At 47.3% G+C, this 20,404-nt stretch overlaps 1 protein-coding gene across 5 annotated transcripts in view; it reads right to left on the bottom strand.

The window, feature by feature from the left end:
* Positions 1-257: 257 nt before the first annotated feature.
* GRIA3 (glutamate ionotropic receptor AMPA type subunit 3) overlaps positions 258-20,404 on the bottom strand; it is a 153,348-nt gene continuing 133,201 nt past the window's right edge. For 3 of the 5 annotated variants that reach the window (XM_086619427.1, XM_086619429.1, XM_086619430.1), the window contains 3 exons: positions 19,177-19,424; positions 18,503-18,617; positions 258-503 (listed from right to left, as the gene is read on the bottom strand). In XM_086619427.1, the coding sequence (XP_086475553.1) occupies positions 258-503; positions 18,503-18,617; positions 19,177-19,424 (609 nt within the window). Of the gene's footprint in view, positions 504-2,756; positions 2,872-18,502; positions 18,618-19,176; positions 19,425-20,404 lie in introns of all 5 variants that reach the window. The other 2 variants (XM_086619426.1, XM_086619428.1) reach the window with 1 other exon arrangement.

Below are 20,404 nucleotides of genomic sequence, written 5' to 3'. Positions count from 1 at the left end.
CTGAACTAGCCCAATGCTGGAGAGAGCAGCTCCTCAGTTCAGCACGAAGCCAGTTATCGCTGTTTGTGATACAGGATGGCACCAAGCTTCTGTTCAGGGAAGAAATTAAACCACTTCTACTCTGAGACCGCCCCAGACGAGGTTTCAAAAGCCCTTTTGCAGCTGATGCAGACACCAAAACATCACACACAGCTTCAAAAATAAAAAGAAAGAAGGAAAACCCAGAGGGTGTTGGTTCCCGGCCCGCAGCCGTACCCCTAGATTTTCACACTTTCTGTGCCGTACACGTTGTAGCCTTCTCTGTACGTAGCGTAATTCTGGGTGTTGGTGGCGGGAGCGGGTTTGAAGTTCTGCGTGTTCTTGGTGAGTTTCATTCGCTTGGACTCGGCCCGTGACTTGTAGCAGAACTCGATGAGTGCCACCATCATGGCCAAGCCCAGGCCGCCGACAAGGATATAGAAAACCCCGGCAACATTGCTCAGGCTCAGCGCGCTCGTCTTGTCCTAAGAGAAACGAGCCACGCCGTTAGTTTCGCTGCGAGGAGCAGACAGACAGACAGACAGACAACAGGCTACTTTGCGCTTACTCCTAGCTGCAATAACTACACTCGTGGTGCTCAGTGTCCCACTCGTGGGTCAGTGCTGTCCCCCCCGTCCCCGGCAGCCCGACCGCTCTGTCCCCCACCCTTTGGTGGGCGAAGCCCTGGCTGACTCCAAGGCGACGAGAGGTGGTTCTTTTTGGCCATGGGCTTCCCCAGGCCTTCAGCATCCTGGAGCAAACCTGTCTATGGCTGAGCATCTCCAGTGCCAAAGGCACTTCGGGAAAGCTCTGATGGGGAAAGCAGCGGCTGCCTAAACCAGCACGTTTTACAGAAGGCCATCAGTGAACTAGAAAAAGCCAAACCACTACGCACTTGGCTTTGGTGAATGTCGATAAAATTATTGAGATCCTGCTAAACTCATCTACCTTTTTTTTCAACAGTCAGGGGGAAAAAAAACACCCTAGGAAGATGGTCAGCTACTTTAAGGTCGAGGAGCAGAGCCCTAAGCTAAACTAGCACCTTTGGTGACCGAGGGAAGAGTTACTGAATAAATAAATAAAATTTTGTGACACAAAAAATGCTGGCTGGGGTTTACCTTCCTTCAGTACATGTCAGATGGGGAGAAGGCTTGCGCTGTTAAAAGCAGGATTCTGTAATCAGCTTAAATAGAGCTGCAACCCTTTTGCTGCTGTGCGGGCTGGCTGGCTGGGTGCAGGAACCAGTGCCGGCAAGCACGGCCCTGGCTGGGCTGCCGTGCCACGTCGTGCCATGCCATACCATGCCGTGCCATGCCATGCCACGCCACGTCACGCCGTGCCTTGCCAGCCCGGCACGACAGGCAGCAAAGAGCTGTGCCAAGGGAAGACACTCGCTGGGTTTATGAGTATCTCCAGGGACAGTAAAACTTGCACATATTCAGAATAAAATAGGATCTATTTTGTCTGTCTTGTCAGTGTCTGTGTGTTTCACAGGCAGTTTGGCTGGATGCAGTTGTAGCAAACAGCCTCCTGCCTTTTAAACTCAAGATATTACCCATTTACACCTCTTTTTAGCTACAGTTTCTTTCTGTGGCTGCTGTGCGTTCAGAGGTCCCACAATCCCAAATTTATCTCATACAGCAGCTACAGGGTTGTGCCCTAAGCAACTTCCAGCCCAGCTGAAATCAATGAATTTTTATTATTGGCTTCAATGCAACTTCAAATTGTCCTCTGACACTGAGAGGGTGCTTCCAAATTATAGTTTTCTGTGTGGATGATTACAGAGAGCACTTCCAAAGGCTCCGGGGGAGTCAGGCACTCAACTGCGACCGATTTCAGCTGGAGCTGGATTTCTCCTCCTCTTGGTGCCTTTGAAGATGTCCTTTACTCCAAGCAGCCCAGCGTATCTACAGTGTTTTTTCCCTCGATGGCTCTATGAACATTCAAAAAATAAATACATCCTGTGTTTTCTTTTAACTGAATGGTGTAAATAAATATTTCTTCCAATTTAAGTGTGCAGCTACCGGGCTGATCCACCTGTCACCTCAGGGGTGGGATCACCAGTGGGGTCTAAAGGGGCTGCTGGTGGCGGGTGGGCTCTGCAGCACGGCTGGCGTGAGACAGGGCAGGACAGCAGCAAAATGGTTCAAAGCAGAATAAAAAAGAATATACACTATTTATGTAATGAGTTACCAATCGTATTTCTAGACTTTTTTTAATATAAATCAAACCAATTTCAAACCGAATTGGGAAATAGGGCTGGAAGGGCAGGTTTTTTTTCCTTATCACCAGTCTGTCCTGAAATTGTCCACCCTTTGCAAGCATGTGATTGTTTCCCAAACTGACATGTAGAGAATCTAAGTCACAATTTTGAAACAAAAATGTGTTTTTTCAATAGAACTAAAAATAAGAAAAGATGCTGGCCTGAATAATACACATTGACCGTGCTGAAACTTGCACGTTTAAATGAAGGTACCAGCTTGGGAGGCTTCGGGGGCTTCTCTTTCCATGTTTTTCTAGCAAAATACTCAAATAGTAAAACATACTTACAACTACAGTCTGTTACTGCATAAAAGAAAAAAAACGCTGTCACGTTCAGAGACTTAACTATTTTTTTTTCCTACTCTTTCAACCTTCAAAATGTAAATACCAACTTTTGAAAGCCATTCTTTGTATAAACAAACAAGTGGGTCAAAATGTGATTGCTAATCAGTACAAAAAGACCTTCAGCGACTGACCTTACTTCCGGAGTCCTTGGCTCCACATTCACCCTTATCGTACCACCATTTGTTTTTCAGCTTGTCTAAGATGCCTTGTTCACTGAGTTTCAATACTGCAAGGTTTACAGGAGTTCTTCACGTGGGAAATAACATAAATAACATTATATTATGTTATTTTATGTTATTCAATCTTTAAACTACTTTAAAACTATACAAAGCGATAAAGCAGGGTTCCTGGCCACAAAGTATTTACACTGCAGGCAACTGGATCATCCCCTTAAGTTAACGCTAGAGCAACTCTAGATTACCAGGTCCTGCCCATATCGCTTTGAGTAATCGGCACCCACTGTTAAATGAAGGCAGCAGAAACAAGGAGAGTCCAATTCCCCAGTTTGGAACGGCCGCAGGCGCTCACAGTAGCTGTGCCCTTACGGTGGGTTTGATCGAGCAGGACCCCTGTATTGCACTAACAGACAGCCAGCCCCGCCAGCGGGCAACTGTGGCTTCTCATGGAAAACCCGTGCCGGCAGCACCGGATCCCCTGGCAGCCCCCTGTGCCCGGGGGGCTGTGTGTGCTCCGCTCTGCAAAGCAGAAAGCCCCAGGGAGGACGGCACGGGGGGAGTTTTTGCCAGCCCACACGGCTGCTTCCCTGCTGGCGGTGGTTTGCTCGGAGGAACCAGCTCGCCCCTGGAGCTGCTGTGTTCCCAGCTCCGCCTGTCCAGGGAACTGCAGCAGAAAATAAGCGAATGTGGACCTTTATGAAGCAAACTACCCAACGTGGAAATGCCAGCTGAAAGCACTCAGGGTGGGAAATGCTGGCAGGATGAAGGGAGCTGCTGGCTGCGGTGCTGCTAAGAGCCCGCAAGCCCAGGGGAACCCAATCTCATCCATCCCTTCCCTGTGGGATAGCGGCACCTGAAGAGCCCTCAGCTGGGTTTTGTTATTTCCATTTCCTCCTTGTGTGATGTCTTGGGGTTTTTCCTGCCTGCTTCCACGAGACAGGCTCCCTGCGTTAGGGACATGTTCAGCTCCTGCTCCTGCTTGACCAGCTTTGATCCCCGCTCCATGGGCGTGCGGGGCAGCCGGTGCGGAGGAAAGGGATGGATCCTTATCCTCAACGATGCTCTGCCACTTTGCACGGGGTGACACCAGGCAGAGACCCACATGGCTGCCCTGCGACGTGCCCCACGGTGGGTCCATCCACGTCTGCTGTCAGCAGAGGAGACACAGGAGCTCAGCCCACGGCTGCGCCGGTGCCAGCCTCAGTTCTCGCTCTCGCTGCTCCCTGCCTTTCTCCCACCCCTGCCCAAAGCACATGACTCTGCAGAGTGGAAGAAACTCAGGAGAAAGTGCAGCACAACCTGTACAAAACACCTTAATTACAAGCTTAATTTCACGGTGGCAGTTAGGGAAATGTCCACAGGCTGGGAGGGCTCACAGCCCTTGAGTGGCAGGAGTGGCTGAGCCCTGCCTGCCTGGGGCAGGGAGATAGTGGAAAGAGCAGCTGGTGCAGAAAAGTTCTGTTCCCCCACCTGCCAAGAACCTGCCTTCGAGATGGCCGTGGGACTTGTTGGCAGCTGCCTTTGCAAAGTGCTGCCCTCAGACATGCTTCGTGCTCTTTGGGAGGAGAGTGGGCGCGAGGTGCCACCCTGGAGGGCGGCAGTCCATGGACGGGGGGACAGGCTGTGCCTGGCCAAGCCCAGGTGGGTGGTGGGAGAAACATGAGCATGTTCTAGAGCTCCTGAGCTGAACACCCCATGGACTGCATCAGTGTGACCCAGCACGGTGTTACCGAGGCCATGGAGGTGGAGAGCACTGCTGGTGCCAGTGGCAGCGATGCCAGCACAACCTGCACCGGCAGAGCTTCCCGGCTGGCCAGGCAGAGGCAGCATCACTCCTCTGGCTCTGCACAGTCCTCGGCTTGACACCAGCCAAGATTTTGCTTCTGTAAAATGGCTATTTTTAAGCAGCAGCTGTAATCTAATTAAGTATCAATCAGGGAAGGCTGGACGCAGCCGCTGGGCAGTGGGGACAGGGCTCAAGAGCCAGGACGTGTTTGTTGGCTGGGCTCTGGCAGCGGGCACGGAGCCCCTCCATCAGGAGCTGGTGGCATCGTAAAAAGCCAGCTGTGTGGCAGCTACGTTTGCCTCCACCCATAGGTAGGGCTATGAAATCTCAACGGGATCAAAGCGCGCTCCAAGGCACACCACAAATACCTGGGGTGCTGCAGGTTGGGCACCTTGGTTTCTGCTGACGGGGACTGGCCAGGTCTTCGCCATGCCACCCCCGTGGACCCTCCTGGGCAGCTGCGTTGTGACAAGGCCCCTGGTGACACCTGGGCAAAGACGCTACAAGAAGCTGCTCACGACTTGGACCATTGCAACGCAAGTCGGTGGAAGCCGAGTGCCTTTACCCACCCGTTACAAGCCCCAGCAGAAAGAGCGGTGCGGATTATTGCTTAGAGAACAGCGCTCTCATTTCAAATTTCATTTAAAAACTATCCAATTTGGAGAGATTTTATGCAATACATCTCTCTGCTTTGAAAAGCGTTGTGCAGCTGAGAATACACAAACAATAGGGAGAAGGTTATAAACACCTCTTCTCCGAGCCGCATATTTTATTGTGCAGATTTTCCCCTCCCCTCAGTCCTATTCCAAACACTATTTTTAATTTGCATGCCTTTATAAACCCCATATGGAGTACAGAGAATTTGCATAACATCCAATACATTATAGATTAGCTTTCACAACATTATACAGTATTGGGAAATGAGGAGGCTTAACATGCTAATTAGGGTGCTTTATTTTTTTTTTAAAGCCAAGATTGCAGTTAATTGCGCACACGCAACTTGCCAAAAAAGAAAAAAAAGTAGTAAACTAAAATTATCTTAACTAAACAGATGGGAATTTGCCTAAACTGGGGTATTCACTATAGTTTGTCATGGCCCTGTTTGTCAGGAGAGGTACCGCAACACCTCACCGGGGTAGGAAAGAGGTGATTTGCTCCGTCCGTCTGTTCCAGCACGAGGTCACGGGACGAACGGTGCGTACCTGAGCGGTGCCCTGCCAGAAAAGGCACGCAGGATGGGCTCCTCAGCTCCCACATTCCTGAGACGGGTAAATACATTGAAAAGTGAGCCTGGCTGCCAGTACATTTCCGACTGCTCATCTCCGAGTAGCTGCCCAGCCTTGTTCAATTCAATAGGCAGAGTCGGGCATGGCTTTGGCCAAGATCTCGACGCAGGTGCACAAAGGCACGTCTGGATCATGGTGCTTTTCCCTCCGAGTGCTCAGCGGTGCACGTTGAATGCGAATCCTTGCCTTGCCACTCGGCCTGTCCCCAAAAAGGCGCTGGGGCAGTGCCAGCACCTGCCCACGCCAGCGGTCCCAGGCTACCAAGTAGCAAAGTGTTTTGTTTGCCATTACAGAGGGAAGCGCAGGGCTCTCCTGGGAGCCACTGCTGGCTGTAGGAAGGGGATTTTCCATAGCTTGCCCTGGGGTGATTTTTTTTTATTCCCTAAGAGGCAGAGGAACGGAGAGACTAAACACCTCGCCCCGGTCCCACGGGAAGGCTGTGTCCCAGCTGCCCACCTGCCTCCCTGCAATCTGCGCCGTCCCAAAAATGGCTCAGAGGACGATTTGCTCTGTTTCTGGCTCTCTGTCTCAAAAGACTTCCATTTCCACATGTTTTTCCTGGGATAATTTTGTGCTTTCCAGCTGCTTTTTAAATCAGGTTGCTGTTGTTGGGCTGTATGGGATACGATCCTATGAGGTCCTCAGCCCTTTCCCAGGTGGCTTCAGCTGTTTTTCCTCTGCTTTAATTTATGACGGGATTCTTTTTCATCTCCCCCCATGTGGCTTCCAGATCAGCTCTCTATTAGTTTGGTTGCTTTTATCAAAGTAAAATGTTCAGAGGTTTGACAGCTTGTGCTCTCTTGTTGTGCTCTGTACACCCAAGAAAACAAGATGAGGCAATTAGGACAGGGATGGCAGCGTTCCAGATGTCACAGGACAGTATTCTTGGGCAGAAACTTGCATTGTTTTTCTTCCTCACCATAACTGAAGGATGTTTTTTTTGTTTTCTTGCTTGTGCTTTTCATCCAGATGTAGTAGGTTGGGCTGATCCAGGCTTAACCATGTGAGGTTGGAGCTGTTGGGCAGCTTTACCAGATCCTGCTAAGATTTTTTTTGCTGACATCTACAATTGACTGGAAGACTTGAGGACCAGGTACCAGGAACCTCATACTGAATAGTATTGCCCTTGATGGCAAACGAAGCCATTTGCTATTGGTTGATTTATTTAAGAGAGGCACGACTTTAAGGAGATCAGTGTCCATCTATTCTCACAGGCTTCACTTTATCAGTGTCTGCTGAAAACATGATTTTACAGCTGGAACAAAGGTGGGTTTTATCAGTGTTTCAGCAGTTTGGTTTCTCTGCTCCCATTAGGAGCCGGCAGCATTACCTTCCCCTCTTCAGCCATCAGTTACTGCTAGAAAACAAGCTGTTCCAGTCTTTTTCCAAACGCAACGTGGCACCATCTCAAAAGGAACCTCCTCCTCCTCCTCCCTTTGCTGTGTGGCCCTGGGTCTCCTCCCTGCTGTGTTTCAGCCTTGAAAGTCCTGCTGCACCCCTTGTGCCAGTGGCTCCTGAGGACAGGATGATGCTGACAGAGTGAACTGATTTTTGAAAAGTGATGTGCGTGACTCATTAAAATCACACCTCTGAACTAGGTCCCCAAAGCTTTGGGTTCAGTTTAAAAATCATGGCCAGCTCTCCCTCCGAATTCAGGAATCACTACAGCACCTCTTAGTCATCTTGCATAAAATACAGCATCGTTTCCAGGCTGAGTATGTTGCCCATGCTCACGCATGAGATCATCTCTCAGAAGAAAGAGCTGCCATATACTCTTCACAGAACATCTATTACGTTTCTATTTCACTATTATCTATTTTCCATTAATATGGAAAAGAGGGAACATGATGACGCAGAGCCCATCTACTCTGTCTTCTTGCTTCTCTTTGAGACACCCTCACCCTTTCTGAGGGATTTCTCATCCTGCCTCCTCTTGTTGCAGCACCAGTTTCAGGTTAGTTGCAGTAATTTTTATCTCCATTGAGAAAACTGGTGGCATTTTAATAGTTAATATAGTATTTCTTTCTGGCCAGAATGAATTTGAAGCAGAAGAAAAGTAAATCAATCATCAAAGAAATAGTTCTTTATTAGTCCCAAATGTTAGAAGGTATAGCTTTTGCCCCTCTCAAAGTATAAACCATAAAAGGTTTTTAATTTGATTAATGACCTTTTAAAAGGTTCATTTTCATGATTTTACCTGCACCTATATAGAGTAGATATCATGAAAAGAGAAATTTTTATCTAGCTTCTACCGGTTTAAGAAGGTAGGAGTAGGCTGGAGTCCCCCACACAACTGCAAAAGCTGGCCAGGTCGCTCTTCTGGCAACCTGATTCCAGTTACTGGCCATCGTGTTGATGTGCCAGTGCTGCAAACCTGCCCCTTTCCTGAATGAACTCGGACTGTGCAGAAGAGTCTGAGCAGCTTCTTGGAAAAAGGGCTGCTAATTTATGAAAAGAACATCCCAGTCACCAGCCTTGCCAGGAAAAGGCCGTTTTCCAGGAAACCTGCTGGTCCTCACGAGTCGCAGCAGGTGATATACAGAAGAGCTGGTGACCACTACGGGTGAGATTTAGGAGCAAAAGTCACTTTGGGACTTGAAAATGTCACCCAGTAATCTGTAGACTTTCGTTGGCTGCATGTAACTGGCGTTTGAGTGGCATAGTCTCGGTAGCATCGTAGTTATGTTTATTACTTGCAATCAATAAAGATTTAAGTGGTGATTGGAACAGCTTCAAATAATTCACATCCCATTCCATGCTCTAATGGATGTAGTATAAATATTATACCCAAAAATGATCATTGCCAAGGAGAGTGAATGAATGTGGCAGACAGCACACTGTTCCCTCAAACCAGATGAACCATCGCTCAGAATTAATTTAGAATTTTTAGATGCAACTTTTCAGAAAAGGGAGCTGCAAAGAAAAAGTGCAACAAGTAAAGGTTCTGCAAAGCACTAACTGAGGGGCTTCCTTGGAGTTGTGCGGCATGGCGTGAGCAGTGCAGGGGTTGCACTGAATTGCCCAGGCAGTGGGGCTGCCCGAGGGCTGCCCTGGCACCTTTTGCCACCTGGGTTTTACGGACTACAAACTGCAGGTGCTCCTCCATCCACCATCATCTGGTTTCTGATGTTCCGCAGAATATTTGGCGTACAGAGTACAGTATGGCATTTTCTCAGCACTGTTCCTTGCAGCATCTTGAGAGTCCAAATGTAGCTTTTTTGGAGGCAGAGGGTGAAGAAGTCACCCATGAGCTTGAAGGAAGACCAGACAGTCCTGTGTGGTGACTAACGTGCCCTTTTTCATTGTTTTTCCTAGCAGCACAACGTCAGATGCTGAAGAACAGTATGGGTTCTGGGTGAGAGAAGAGCTGTGGAAATGCAGGCGCGCATCAGTAGGGATGCCGTATTTACAGCAAAGCTGTCTGTGTTTCAATGTACCCTGGAACTGGCCGTTTGGGTACATCAGAGGAGGCAAAATCACACGCCAAAGACACCCCTGGGCTCCTGTGTCACAGCACTGGGGCGCAGGACAGCGGTAAATCTGGTCCAATATCCGGCCAGGCCAGGTTTATTGCTGATTTGTGGGATCAGAGCAATAAAAAGTCACAGGAGGTTTCTGGCAAATCCGGCCCTCTGAAGATCGCAAGATGAACGAAGCGTGATGTCCTCCCTCTGGGTCAGCTGCGTCCCCTGCAAAGGGCTCGTCACCCTCCCATCCGAATCGCCGTGACGTGAAAGAGGCAAAAGTCCGTGGTGGTACTGGGTCTTGGTTGGCACATTATAAAGGGTTTTTTGACTTGTTTTGGTTTTAATCCCTGTTATTTTCACCTAATGCCTTTAATTTAGGAATCTGACATATTTAGAGCACTCTCACTCCTGCAGCAGGAATTTTTCTCTTCTTTCATATGACTGCATTTCTCTTGTTCCTTATGACCAAAGCTTCCCTCGCTGGCTGGAGCATCTCTGGGATTGCTGACGTCAGCACAACCCAACCAACAACGTCGTAGCATCAAAGAGTTCAGACGCTAAACGCTTGGGTTTCCAAAATCCACATAGTGTCAGAGGAAAGGCAAGTGGACTGAGGCACAAACAAATGACCATTTTCCTAATTCAAAACACTTCATAAAATCCTCTAGGGTGAAACGACTGAAAACACTGAATTAATTGTTCCTGTTGGTATCACTGGCAAAACTCCACTAACTCCAGGGGAAGCAGAGTGGGAAGCTTGTTGCGGACATGTGGGAAGCGTCACCTTTACTGTGCTCCAAGAGGTAAATATCCGAAGGGGAGAGGGGGAACGCCCTGAACGACTGCACTATTGCTTCGCACCGAGATTTCAGCCCCGCGCACCCAGCACCGCGGAGGAACCCCTCAAAGCCAGGCATCACGCCAGATCACCAGCCTTCCCCGCTCCGCTCCGACGGGAGGAAGGGGAGGGGATGCTCACTGCAGTTGTGCAGGCCAGAAGGCACGTGGGCCACCGCCGTGTCCCCGAGCTGGCCCGTGCGGGTGCACGGCAGCACAGGGCGCTGACAAATGCAGCAATCAAGCCTGGGCACTCCACTTGGTTTGACAGGATACCATAAAAATCTCACTAACAACCATCTTGGTATCATTAAAATATAAAGATAGAAACAATCCAGGAAGACATACCAAACCCAGCATTATTCTCTAGAGGGTATTGCTCGAGGTTAAAGACCCATCTAAATCAAACAAGGCACTTTATTGCCCCCAGCTCGATAAATCCCAGCCTGATCTGTAACTATTGAATGGACTTTTCGTCAGACCTTGTTACTGAAATAACTTCTGACTAGATACAAAACCTGCGGGTAAATGCACTTCCAAGTGCTTGGCTCTTTCTGACATCAGATCTATCTGCCTGTCATAATTTACCAATTTAACAATGTCTCCGTGCCACAACTTCATGTTTTGCTACGCACCCACGCGTGAGGGATGGGGAAGGTTTCAGACGGAAATGGGCTCATTATTAAAACCCACTATATCTGTTTAAAGACTACAGTTACCTGGTACTTCGAGCAGGAGTGAACAGAGCCCTGAAAATATGGGCATAAAAACATATGGTCACTCACTACTCCTATTTGTTACCTTCTGTCTCAAATATCTAATATTCTGTCTCAACATTTAATATTCCTGGAAAAAGCACCAGGCATTTCTTCTTTAAGAAATGAACACTTGGTTGCTTTTAGCTGCCATTTCAGACCTGCAACACTTTTTCCCTGCCCTGTGCTACGAGCAGTTGCACGTCTACAAGATATAACATTTGAGGGATTGAAATGCTTTATGAGAGGGCCGAGGAAGGGATAAAAGCGAAAGCCATCTTGTTTGAAAACACAAAGAGCTTTCAAAATTAGAAGATTAAAACTCGGTGCTTCAAGCCCCATATATCCCCCAGCTACCTAAGAAATACACTGCATGTCGATGGCTGAGATAGCGCTCGGAGGCATCGGGCACGGCAATAAACCCCCTGGCAGATGACGTTATTTTTCCTGAATAGCAGAGCCAGAAGCAGCTCCCTTGGCTCGAGGCACCGAGGCCCCGGGTGCTGGTGAGCAGCGCCCCGGGACTGGAACTCCCCAGCTGCCCGCGGGCTCATCCACAGCATCACCGACAGATGGGCTGGGACTCTCCTTCAGGAGGTCACTGCACATCATGCCTCTTCTGTGCCTTTTGGTACTGAACGGTGTCATGGGATGATAAAAATCTTATCTATGAAATAGCACACAAAGGAGTTGTTCATGCCGTGGTATTGCCAGCAACAGAGCCAGCAACTGCAGGAGATGGAGACAGGCGGTGGCTTCTCCTGCTCTACCGACACGGTGTGCCAGGACTGCTTGTTCGAAGGGCGTTAGTGGTCCCTGCACAGGCACACCGGCTTCCAGCTCCCCTCTGATGGCCAACGTCTGTGAACGAGAGGCTTTGCAAAGGGTGCTCGACACAGGTTTTGCAACCACCGTTTGAAAGCTATGCAAATGACCTATCAGGGGATGGGTTTTTTGAGTTACTGCTGAGCATTTTGTAGCTGCAGTAGTTCTCCATAACAGAACTTTCTTCTAGTCTTCATTACTGTGTTTTTCCATAAACAGTGTTCTTTTGGTCAGTTCCAGGTTTCTTGCCTTTCCATTTTAGAGGCAGGTTGGAGCAACCACTGTATCCTTGTGGAATCTGTGGGGTTTTTTCTTGCAGTAACTAGACAGGCATTTTAAACTCAGGTTTTTTAACTGGTGCTGTATTTGCTGTAACAAATGTAACACGCATTTGTGCATGTGGAAGACATACACAGATGTACAATGCCATTGTAACACCTACACACACACTGAATACACCTGCACGGAGCCAGATGTGTTACCAGTTGAGACTGCAAGTTCCTCCGCTCTTTGCAGAGAGTTTGCAGCCTGTGTTTGGCAGCGGCAACTGTCTCTAGGAAATAATATTTATATGTTTCACAAACGTAGCTCAAACAAATTAAACTCTCTACTAACAGGATCATAATGTAATAGAAGCGTCAAGCGTTAACGCAATAATACGTGCCAATTGGATTAGGAAACGCAAGCCGTAACAAGTCGTTGTAGTTCATTTACAGCACTGCCCGCGACTTGAGGTACACATGTGGCGAGGGGGTGGGAGGCAGCGAAAGGGAGGGCAGATGCTTACTGTCACTCTCAAACCTACAACATCTAAACAGCGATGTGGATCTTCCCTGTCATTGCCCAGATCCTTTCTAACCTGGATTATATGAGCAAGAGACTCAACTTACCTTGCGTGCGGGCTATCCCCTCACCTTCTCTTTCTCTTGCCTCTAGACACATCCATTTTTCCCCCCGTCTTCTAAGATTTATTTTCCTCTTGAGACGGCTTCTTCCGCGACTCCTGCTGTTGGGCTCCTCAGCTGGCTGCAGGTAGGTGCTGCTTAGTCCAAAGGCTACACAAGACATTCAAAGAAGAACTACGTCGCTTGTACAAAGCTAGAGGTGTCCGGCCCATGACTGCAGTGCCGGCGAGCGCAGAGCAATCCACCTGAGCAGCACAAGTGCCTGCGCCCACGTGAGCTCAAGGCTGAAACATTAGAATTACTTTGAAGAAGAAGAAGAAAGGCATTTACTTCTCCCTTTGTATGTGAAGTGACAGCAGTTACCATTAAGGAGGAAACAGCCAAGCCCAGACCCCAAGGGAGATGTTCAAAGGAAGGGCCCTGCTCCTGCTGCTGAGTCCTGCTTTCAGCTGCTGGTTTTCCTTTTTCCTTTTCCAGCCCCAAGCTCTGCCTCGACTGTTTTCATACTGACACTTACAATGCAGGATAAATGACTCATGCAAGCAATTTATGGGAATTACCTGTTAAGCACCACAGGTATTATCCAAATGAGTGCACGAGTCACAAGTCTTTCTCTAAGCTTTCTGGTGGCCACAGAGGCAGGACGCAGCAAGGGACCCGGCTCTGCCGCCGTTAACGCTGCACACGCGCCTTTCGTGGAACACTCAGGTCCAGCTTCATCACGGCACCAAAGCCAGTCCCCATGATGCTAAAGGTTATAAAGGTAAAACAAAACGGCTCCCAACTCTTAGACACCAGCTCTGACTCCACCAGCTCCTTCCCAGCCTGGACAACCTGCTCGCCCCAAATTCTCGGTCTGAGTCTCCTGGCTACATTCCCAGGAAAATACCCTCAAACAATCTGCACAACAGCACAGATGTTTCCGCAAAGGCTCTCTGCCCTTCTTGGCAACGCTCTAAGTGAGATGCTCCGATGAACTCCTAGAGCATTAAGAGTTCATTATTGGCACAAAACATACACAGTATTATTTCCTAATATGCTATAAAGTAATAGCTGTCAATTAAACAAATATTCTGATATCTTCTTATTGAAGTAGTATTTTGCTTTGTCACTAATTTGCACAATACAATAATTTCATATTACTTTCCTAGCTCTGAGCATGAATTAGCTCTGTGCTGCTATCATCGGCTCTGACCAGCCATTTTATCTTTTTCCAGCTCATAACCCAGGCCTATAGAATGAGTGGCAAGTCAATTCATGCTGATGAACATCATTTCAAACAAATTGCTCAAATAAATTGTGCTGCATCTTTTTAAGATAGCCATTTCCCCAAATGTTCTCTTTAAAGCACAACACGGTTGGCAGCGGTGCTCTTTAGATGTCAGGTATCATCTAAAATAATGCATAACAGATTTCTTCTAAAAATATGCCACTTAAAAAAATTATGCTGCAAATGCTAACGGCTGTGCTGAAAATGTATCGAAGCAAAATAGCCCAGAGAAATGGGGGAACAAATCCCATCTGCTAGTGGCCACGCTCGCAGCTTGGAAAGGCTCGGGAATGCGATGCTTTATGGAGCATGGCTCTGAGGGCAGAACTCAACTAGCACACTGGAAAAGCAATCCTACGATTAAAGAGAAACAACTGAAAAATGAAGTAGTATCACATCGCATGTCATTTCACAGATGTACTCCAAAAGAGATATCAGCCTAAAAAAGAATATATTAAAGAAATTGAGTCAAATATTTAGCAAGGAATCTTGGCACGTGAAGTTGGTGAGATGCTGCATTCGAACAGTCTCCTTCTGTGTTGGATGCCATTAAATGTTACCGTGAAGGTATGAGAATACAAGAAATGTATCAACAGCAGAATTATAGAAGTTTATCTTAGCAGAAAATTGTTCCTACGCAACAGAATAATTAGTTTCACTTAAGTCACTCAGCCTGCTACTGCTGTCTCCATCCCCTTTTGTCTATTTCTTGTTAAATTCCTATTCAGCCATCACTCAGCTCTGAGATGATAGGATTGTGTAATAAACAAAATAATTAGTTTCCAAACTCATAATACACTGTAACATATTTCCTGGAATATGTTTTTTTTATAACTGCTGTTTTGCATTCTCTCACGATTGAGAACTCAGCTCACATGTACAAGAGAATTTGAAGATGGTATAATCTTGCCATGAATCCAACAGATGAAACTAAATCCATGCTCATTTAGGAGAGCTAAGTGAACAAATTTTGATGCACGTACCAGAATGTCTGCACCAGCCAAGTCGGCCCACACATATGCATCACAAATTACATATGGATGGAGCATGTTCCTTTGGACTTCTTAGACAAGGGCCACTACTGAAATGGGATAACGCTCTTCGCCAGGGCAGCACCCACAGCTAAGATACTGCAGGGCAGACTGGCACCCTCTGCTCCACACCAGCGCTGGCATATACTGGTAGCACTGAAAATGAGACATATGTCAGCTGAGGCCATTAAAGCAATCTCATTAAAACAGCACCATCTTTTTAGTCTTAAATTACAAGTGGACCCCAGGAGCACGGGATGCTCACAGGACTAACCTTACAGTCTGCGCAACCAAATTGATCAGAAAACTTGCAGAAAGTCAATCGGATACCTTTTCTTCTTCCCGCTGCAAGACTCAAAATCCTCGTGAAATATGAAGTCACTGCGTAATTTTCCAACGGCGATGAAGATATGATAACAAGAGGTGAACTCGGAATCATTCCTCTCCAAGCACAGGCGAACTGCACACTAAACCACAGGGAGGATGATCACGGGAGGGCACGTTCTGGGTGGTGTTCTGGTACGATGGGCACCGGCACAAGCAAACAGGCTGTGTACTTACCTCCGGCTTTCAGCGCAAGCTGGAATATCAGATAGCATAGAGGAATTCAGCTTAAGAAACTGGCGCCATCAGTCTGCTACAACTCACCGCTACGCACAGCTCGGCAGTACGTAGGAAGCGGCTGATTACAAACTCGGGGCAGCGATTTCCCAAGGCTGGGTCTCTACTGGCCAAGCTGAGAGAGGTGATCTGTCAGCTCAGTCGGTAGAGAGAGCTGCCCGGAGTGAGTAATGGTCCCCGTGCCACCCTGTGTGACGGGGTGCAAGGTCTGCATCTCCACCCGAGGCACCTTCACCACCCCGTCCTCTCTGATTCCCCCCAGCTACCACCTCCTTTAATGGAAAAGGGAAAAAAAGAACAGTTTTGAAGTGACTCCTCTGAAACGCTCTATAAATGAAGCCGTGTTCATATAAACAATTAACTGGAGAGATGGGATGAGATGATAAGGGCAACTCAGGCTTCTGGTGGGAGGACGGAGGTGAGGAGAGGGAGGCCAGTGAGACTGTTGGGGCTGTAGTGCCCGGAGGGCAGCACTGGTGCTTGCCTTCCCTGGCGCTCAGCAGGGCTCCTGCGGGGCCGGGGCACAGCCTGAGCTGGGCGGTAGTGGCCGACAACAGGGGGTGTGTGCTCAGGGAAGGCATCTGTGAAATGCTACCTCAAAAGTAGAGCCACTTCATAACATAAAAGTCCTTTGAGTTACAACATCTCTAGAAACAACAACTAATCCCTTCCCCATCTCCTCTAGCTTAGGAGGAAGACTTTTGTGGGAAGTCTTCTCAGACCCACGTTCTCCTCCCTGGGGTCTTCTGCTGGCGGAGCCGTGCCCCCAGGAGCTGACATCTATAGGTCAAACAAACAAGTACTCCTTCATCACAGTGTGTTATGACAAACTGCAGAAAGATAGCACTTTGTAATTTACAGACTAAAAGAGCAAAACACGCGTCATCGTGTTTGCTCCCCCTCCCTCATCACTGGTTACTTCTCCACGGCATCACGGCACACCTCACTCCACTCTCTCACCATTCTCTGGCCAGGGCCAAGGGCTTGCTAATGGATGGAATCGCTCTTTCTAAAAGGTCTTTCAGCACAAGGAAAAACAGAAGGAAGGCTCTGCCCTAATTATGACCATTTTAAAAATCCTTTTCAGTTTCCTTAGAGCTGTAAGCACTAGTTGGCTGGGTTTGATTCAATGAACTCGAAGCAATGAAGTTCATTGAAGCTGGTTTGTACAAAGAGTTTTCTTTCACGGAGGCAGCATTAGACAATGCGGTGCTTGATCCCAGGAGAATATTAAACATTTAATATACTGGTAAGTGTAACATTATATAAAAACGTTGCGTGAAGGATGAGCAGCAGAGCTAAAAACCATAAAAAAGCTCCCGCTCGTCGCCAGGCTGCTGCTGAGCACTGCAGACCTCCAGTTATTGAACAAACCTGAATTCCAGAGCTTTTCCTTCCTTTGTTATTACACCGTGGCTTTTGCTAACATCAGAGATGAGTAGCTGTGTAATTTCCTATGTAGCCAACTGTAAGCAACTCTTATTAATAGAACGCAGCAGTAATTTGCAGTAATTGTCTGAAACTGCAGTTTACTAAAAATACTGTTATTATTGATTTTAGACCAAAGCTGAAGCATTTTTATAAGAGAGATTAGGAGTTATTGTTCCTTAAGGAACTGGTTTTACTAGCTATAGGAGAGTGTCACTATGAAAATTAATCTCAGTACTTTTCAGTATAACAATGTATTTTAAATTAATTTTCTTGGTGATTCCTGTACCCGACGTGACCAATACTACTCGGCCTATTCCAGCTACATCTTCTCCTCACCAGGTTAAAGACTGCAAAAATCGCCAGTTTTACAGGGTAAAGTTGGCAATATGAAAGCACACTAGTTAACTTCTGCGACACAAAAGCTCATTAAAGCAACTTTGAGAAAGCAACTCTGAAAGACCGAGGGAAGCCTCAGCTCAGCGGAAGGCAGGGACAGCTTTGCTGCTGCTCCCACTGGAGCTAGGATTCTGATCCACATCTGTTTCAAAAGCACAGTAAACACAGAGGCAGTGCTCCCGCACAGCTGTGTGCAGAGACTGGTCTCTGGCGTACCAAAGGTGACGTCTGAATATAGGCAACACTGCCAAAACCTCTTTCCTTAGGATTCATTTCCAGTTTAGTGCATCGATTCGCTTGCCTGTTGCACAGAACCTCTCTCTCGTTTCAGCTTCGCCTGTTGCAAGCTCTAGTCTCTTACAAATCACCATTATTGCTATTATTTTACCATTAATGGGTGACTCCCATCTCTGCTTAACATTATATCTTTGCTACGATCGTTGCTTGACTCGTACCCTCATCCCATGCTGCGACTAGAGTAGCAGCCACCCTTTGTCTCCGGGAGCTACAGACCCACTCGAGCGGCTCTTCTCTGGAGACCAGGCTTCCTCCCAGGGGCTCCGGTGGCACCAGTTCAGGCCAGTAAAGCAGCACGTGCTGGTACTGGTTCACTTGACCCCTCCCCAAAAAAGCAGAGGAGAAGGGGACCCTCTCCCTCCAGGTCTGTGCTGGCACAGCTGACCCCGATGAAATAAAAACCTCTGGAAAACCACTCTACATCACGGCTCAATGATGAAGGAGGACCGAAGCCTTGTCCTCAGGGGTCAGTACGGCAGCCAGATGCCATCACTGGTTTCTTGTACAGTTACAAGCACTGATTTGCTCTGCGTAGGTCCCACCAATACTGGACTTTCTATCTGTTAGTCAAATACGGTTTCCAAGCTTGACCAAGCCTGCTGATGACATTAAACAAGAACATTTCTTTGAAAGAGCTACTGGGCAAGCAAATGGCTTTTTTTTTTCCCCACCACAATTACTCAAATGGTTTTAATATTTTTTTTCTTTTTTTTTTTTTTTCTTGAGAAGTAAAATAACAGCCTTGCCGATTACTCTTTGCTAAGGTACCCGATTGTGGTGACATTGAGGCTGACCTTGGAGTCACCTCCCCCGCTGCCGCACTCTCCTTTGTCGTACCACCATTTGTTTTTCAATTTGTCCAAGAGGCCTTGCTCATTCAGTTTTAATACTGCCAGGTTAACAGCATTTCTTGAAACGATAAAACATAACTTGTAAGAAAAAATGCACAAATGCTTAGGAAATCGTAACGTATAAAAAAAGGAGCACAAGAGGACAAATTGGCTAAAATTTCACAGAACGTGGAGCTATCAAAATGTCTGTACAGCAAATACAGGGTTAAATATTGGAAGGTGGCATGGAGGATAACATTTGCTCAAAACTGAAGTGTGCGGGATGGGGAAACCGTCTTTGAGAAAAAAAGTAACAAGAACACCACATCATGCAGTTAACATTCGTCACATATGGCAGGTTAACTCGGCTTTTACCATTTAAATTGAAAAAGCCATTGAACTGTAAAATTAAAACAGCAACAAACAATCAGAAAGGACAACACGAAGAGAACACTAAAAAAATGGATGCATTAAATAAACGAAACCATAATTTACCGTCTTATTTAACTCCATGGAATATTGAAGATTTTAAACTTTAAAGTTACCTCAAAATCCACAAGAAAGAAAATGACAACACAATACATCAGGGTAGGTGGAATACTATAACAACATGGATATTGTTATATTATTCCACCCACCTTAATGCTGAGCCTTTGGGGGTTGCTACACCATAGCCCTTGGAATCCAGGTTGCCGCCAACTTTCATGGTGTCGCAGGGCTTGCGCTGCTCGATGTACTCGTTCATCGTCGACTCCAGCAGGAAGGCAAACTTCCCCTTCGACTTCCGCACCCTCGCCACCCCGTCCGCCGTCGTTTTGGTGAACACCGAGGGCTCGGCCGACTTCATGTACGACCACATTTTCTCGTAGACGGCTATTTTTGACCTCTAGGAGAGACGAGAGCAGGGACATGAAGAGCCACGTTGGCAAGGGCACAAGACTGAGCAACTTGGGCTTAGTCGGCTGAGACGCACAATTAACTGATGAAGGCCAACAAATAAAAAAGTCAAGGTAGCTCAGGGAGAGACACGTGGCCTCCTGAACAATGAGCAAACCATAAATTGGTTGGGGAAACATGTCTCAGAGGTTTGTGATAGTAATTGCTGTGTAATTGGCAGCCCTCGGCAGTCAGAATGAGAAACGGTGCGTGCCCGTCCCAGCGCCTCGGTTCCTGCTCTGCCGGGGGTTTATCCGCCTGCACGCGGCTCTGCTGCTGGACCAGAGGCAGGATGATCAATTCCAGCCCCTCCATCACGGCCAACAGAGGCAGAAGCAGCCTCTCCTCTTCGCACGAATCCTCAGCATTGGTTTCTGCGCTAACTCCAGGCTAGGAAACGCCGACATTTATTTATTACAAGTTCCCAGCAAGGCAGGAGCCTGCTTTTCACAGCAGTGATGGCAGATCTATGATATGGGAGACCAGGACAGCTCTAGTGGTTTCTAATAGTGATGCTGGTATCAGGGATATAAACAGTAATTACAAAATCCTTTATGAATCAATAGCCAAACTTTCAAAATTCAGTTGCACATTTTCCTAAAAGATAGCAACACAAATATTAGCAATAAGCTGAAAAAAATTGCTGGTTAACTGCTTGCGTGTCATGTATGTATATTTTTTTCCCTATTTTCCTCATTTTGAGACTGAGCCAATCCTAACAGCCTCTAGCACAGCATACAGGTTTTTCTAAACCTGGAAATGTTGAGAAATGTGTAACTTCCCCTTCTCCCTCTTCCCCCGGTAACATTTAAACCACCCTCAGATCTTAAAGCCACCTCCAGACTCTTAAGCGTTCGTATCCTGGACTACCGGTTAAACTTTCCTGCTTGGTCGACAGAAGGCAGTAATGCCAACTGTATTTCTCCAGAG

This window comes from Tauraco erythrolophus, chromosome 13, assembly GCF_009769465.1.
Source record: "Tauraco erythrolophus isolate bTauEry1 chromosome 13, bTauEry1.pri, whole genome shotgun sequence".
NCBI classification, from domain to species: domain Eukaryota; kingdom Metazoa; phylum Chordata; class Aves; order Musophagiformes; family Musophagidae; genus Tauraco; species Tauraco erythrolophus.
Note: the sequence above shows the minus strand (reverse complement) of the source record. Positions and strands in the feature narration are given on the sequence as shown.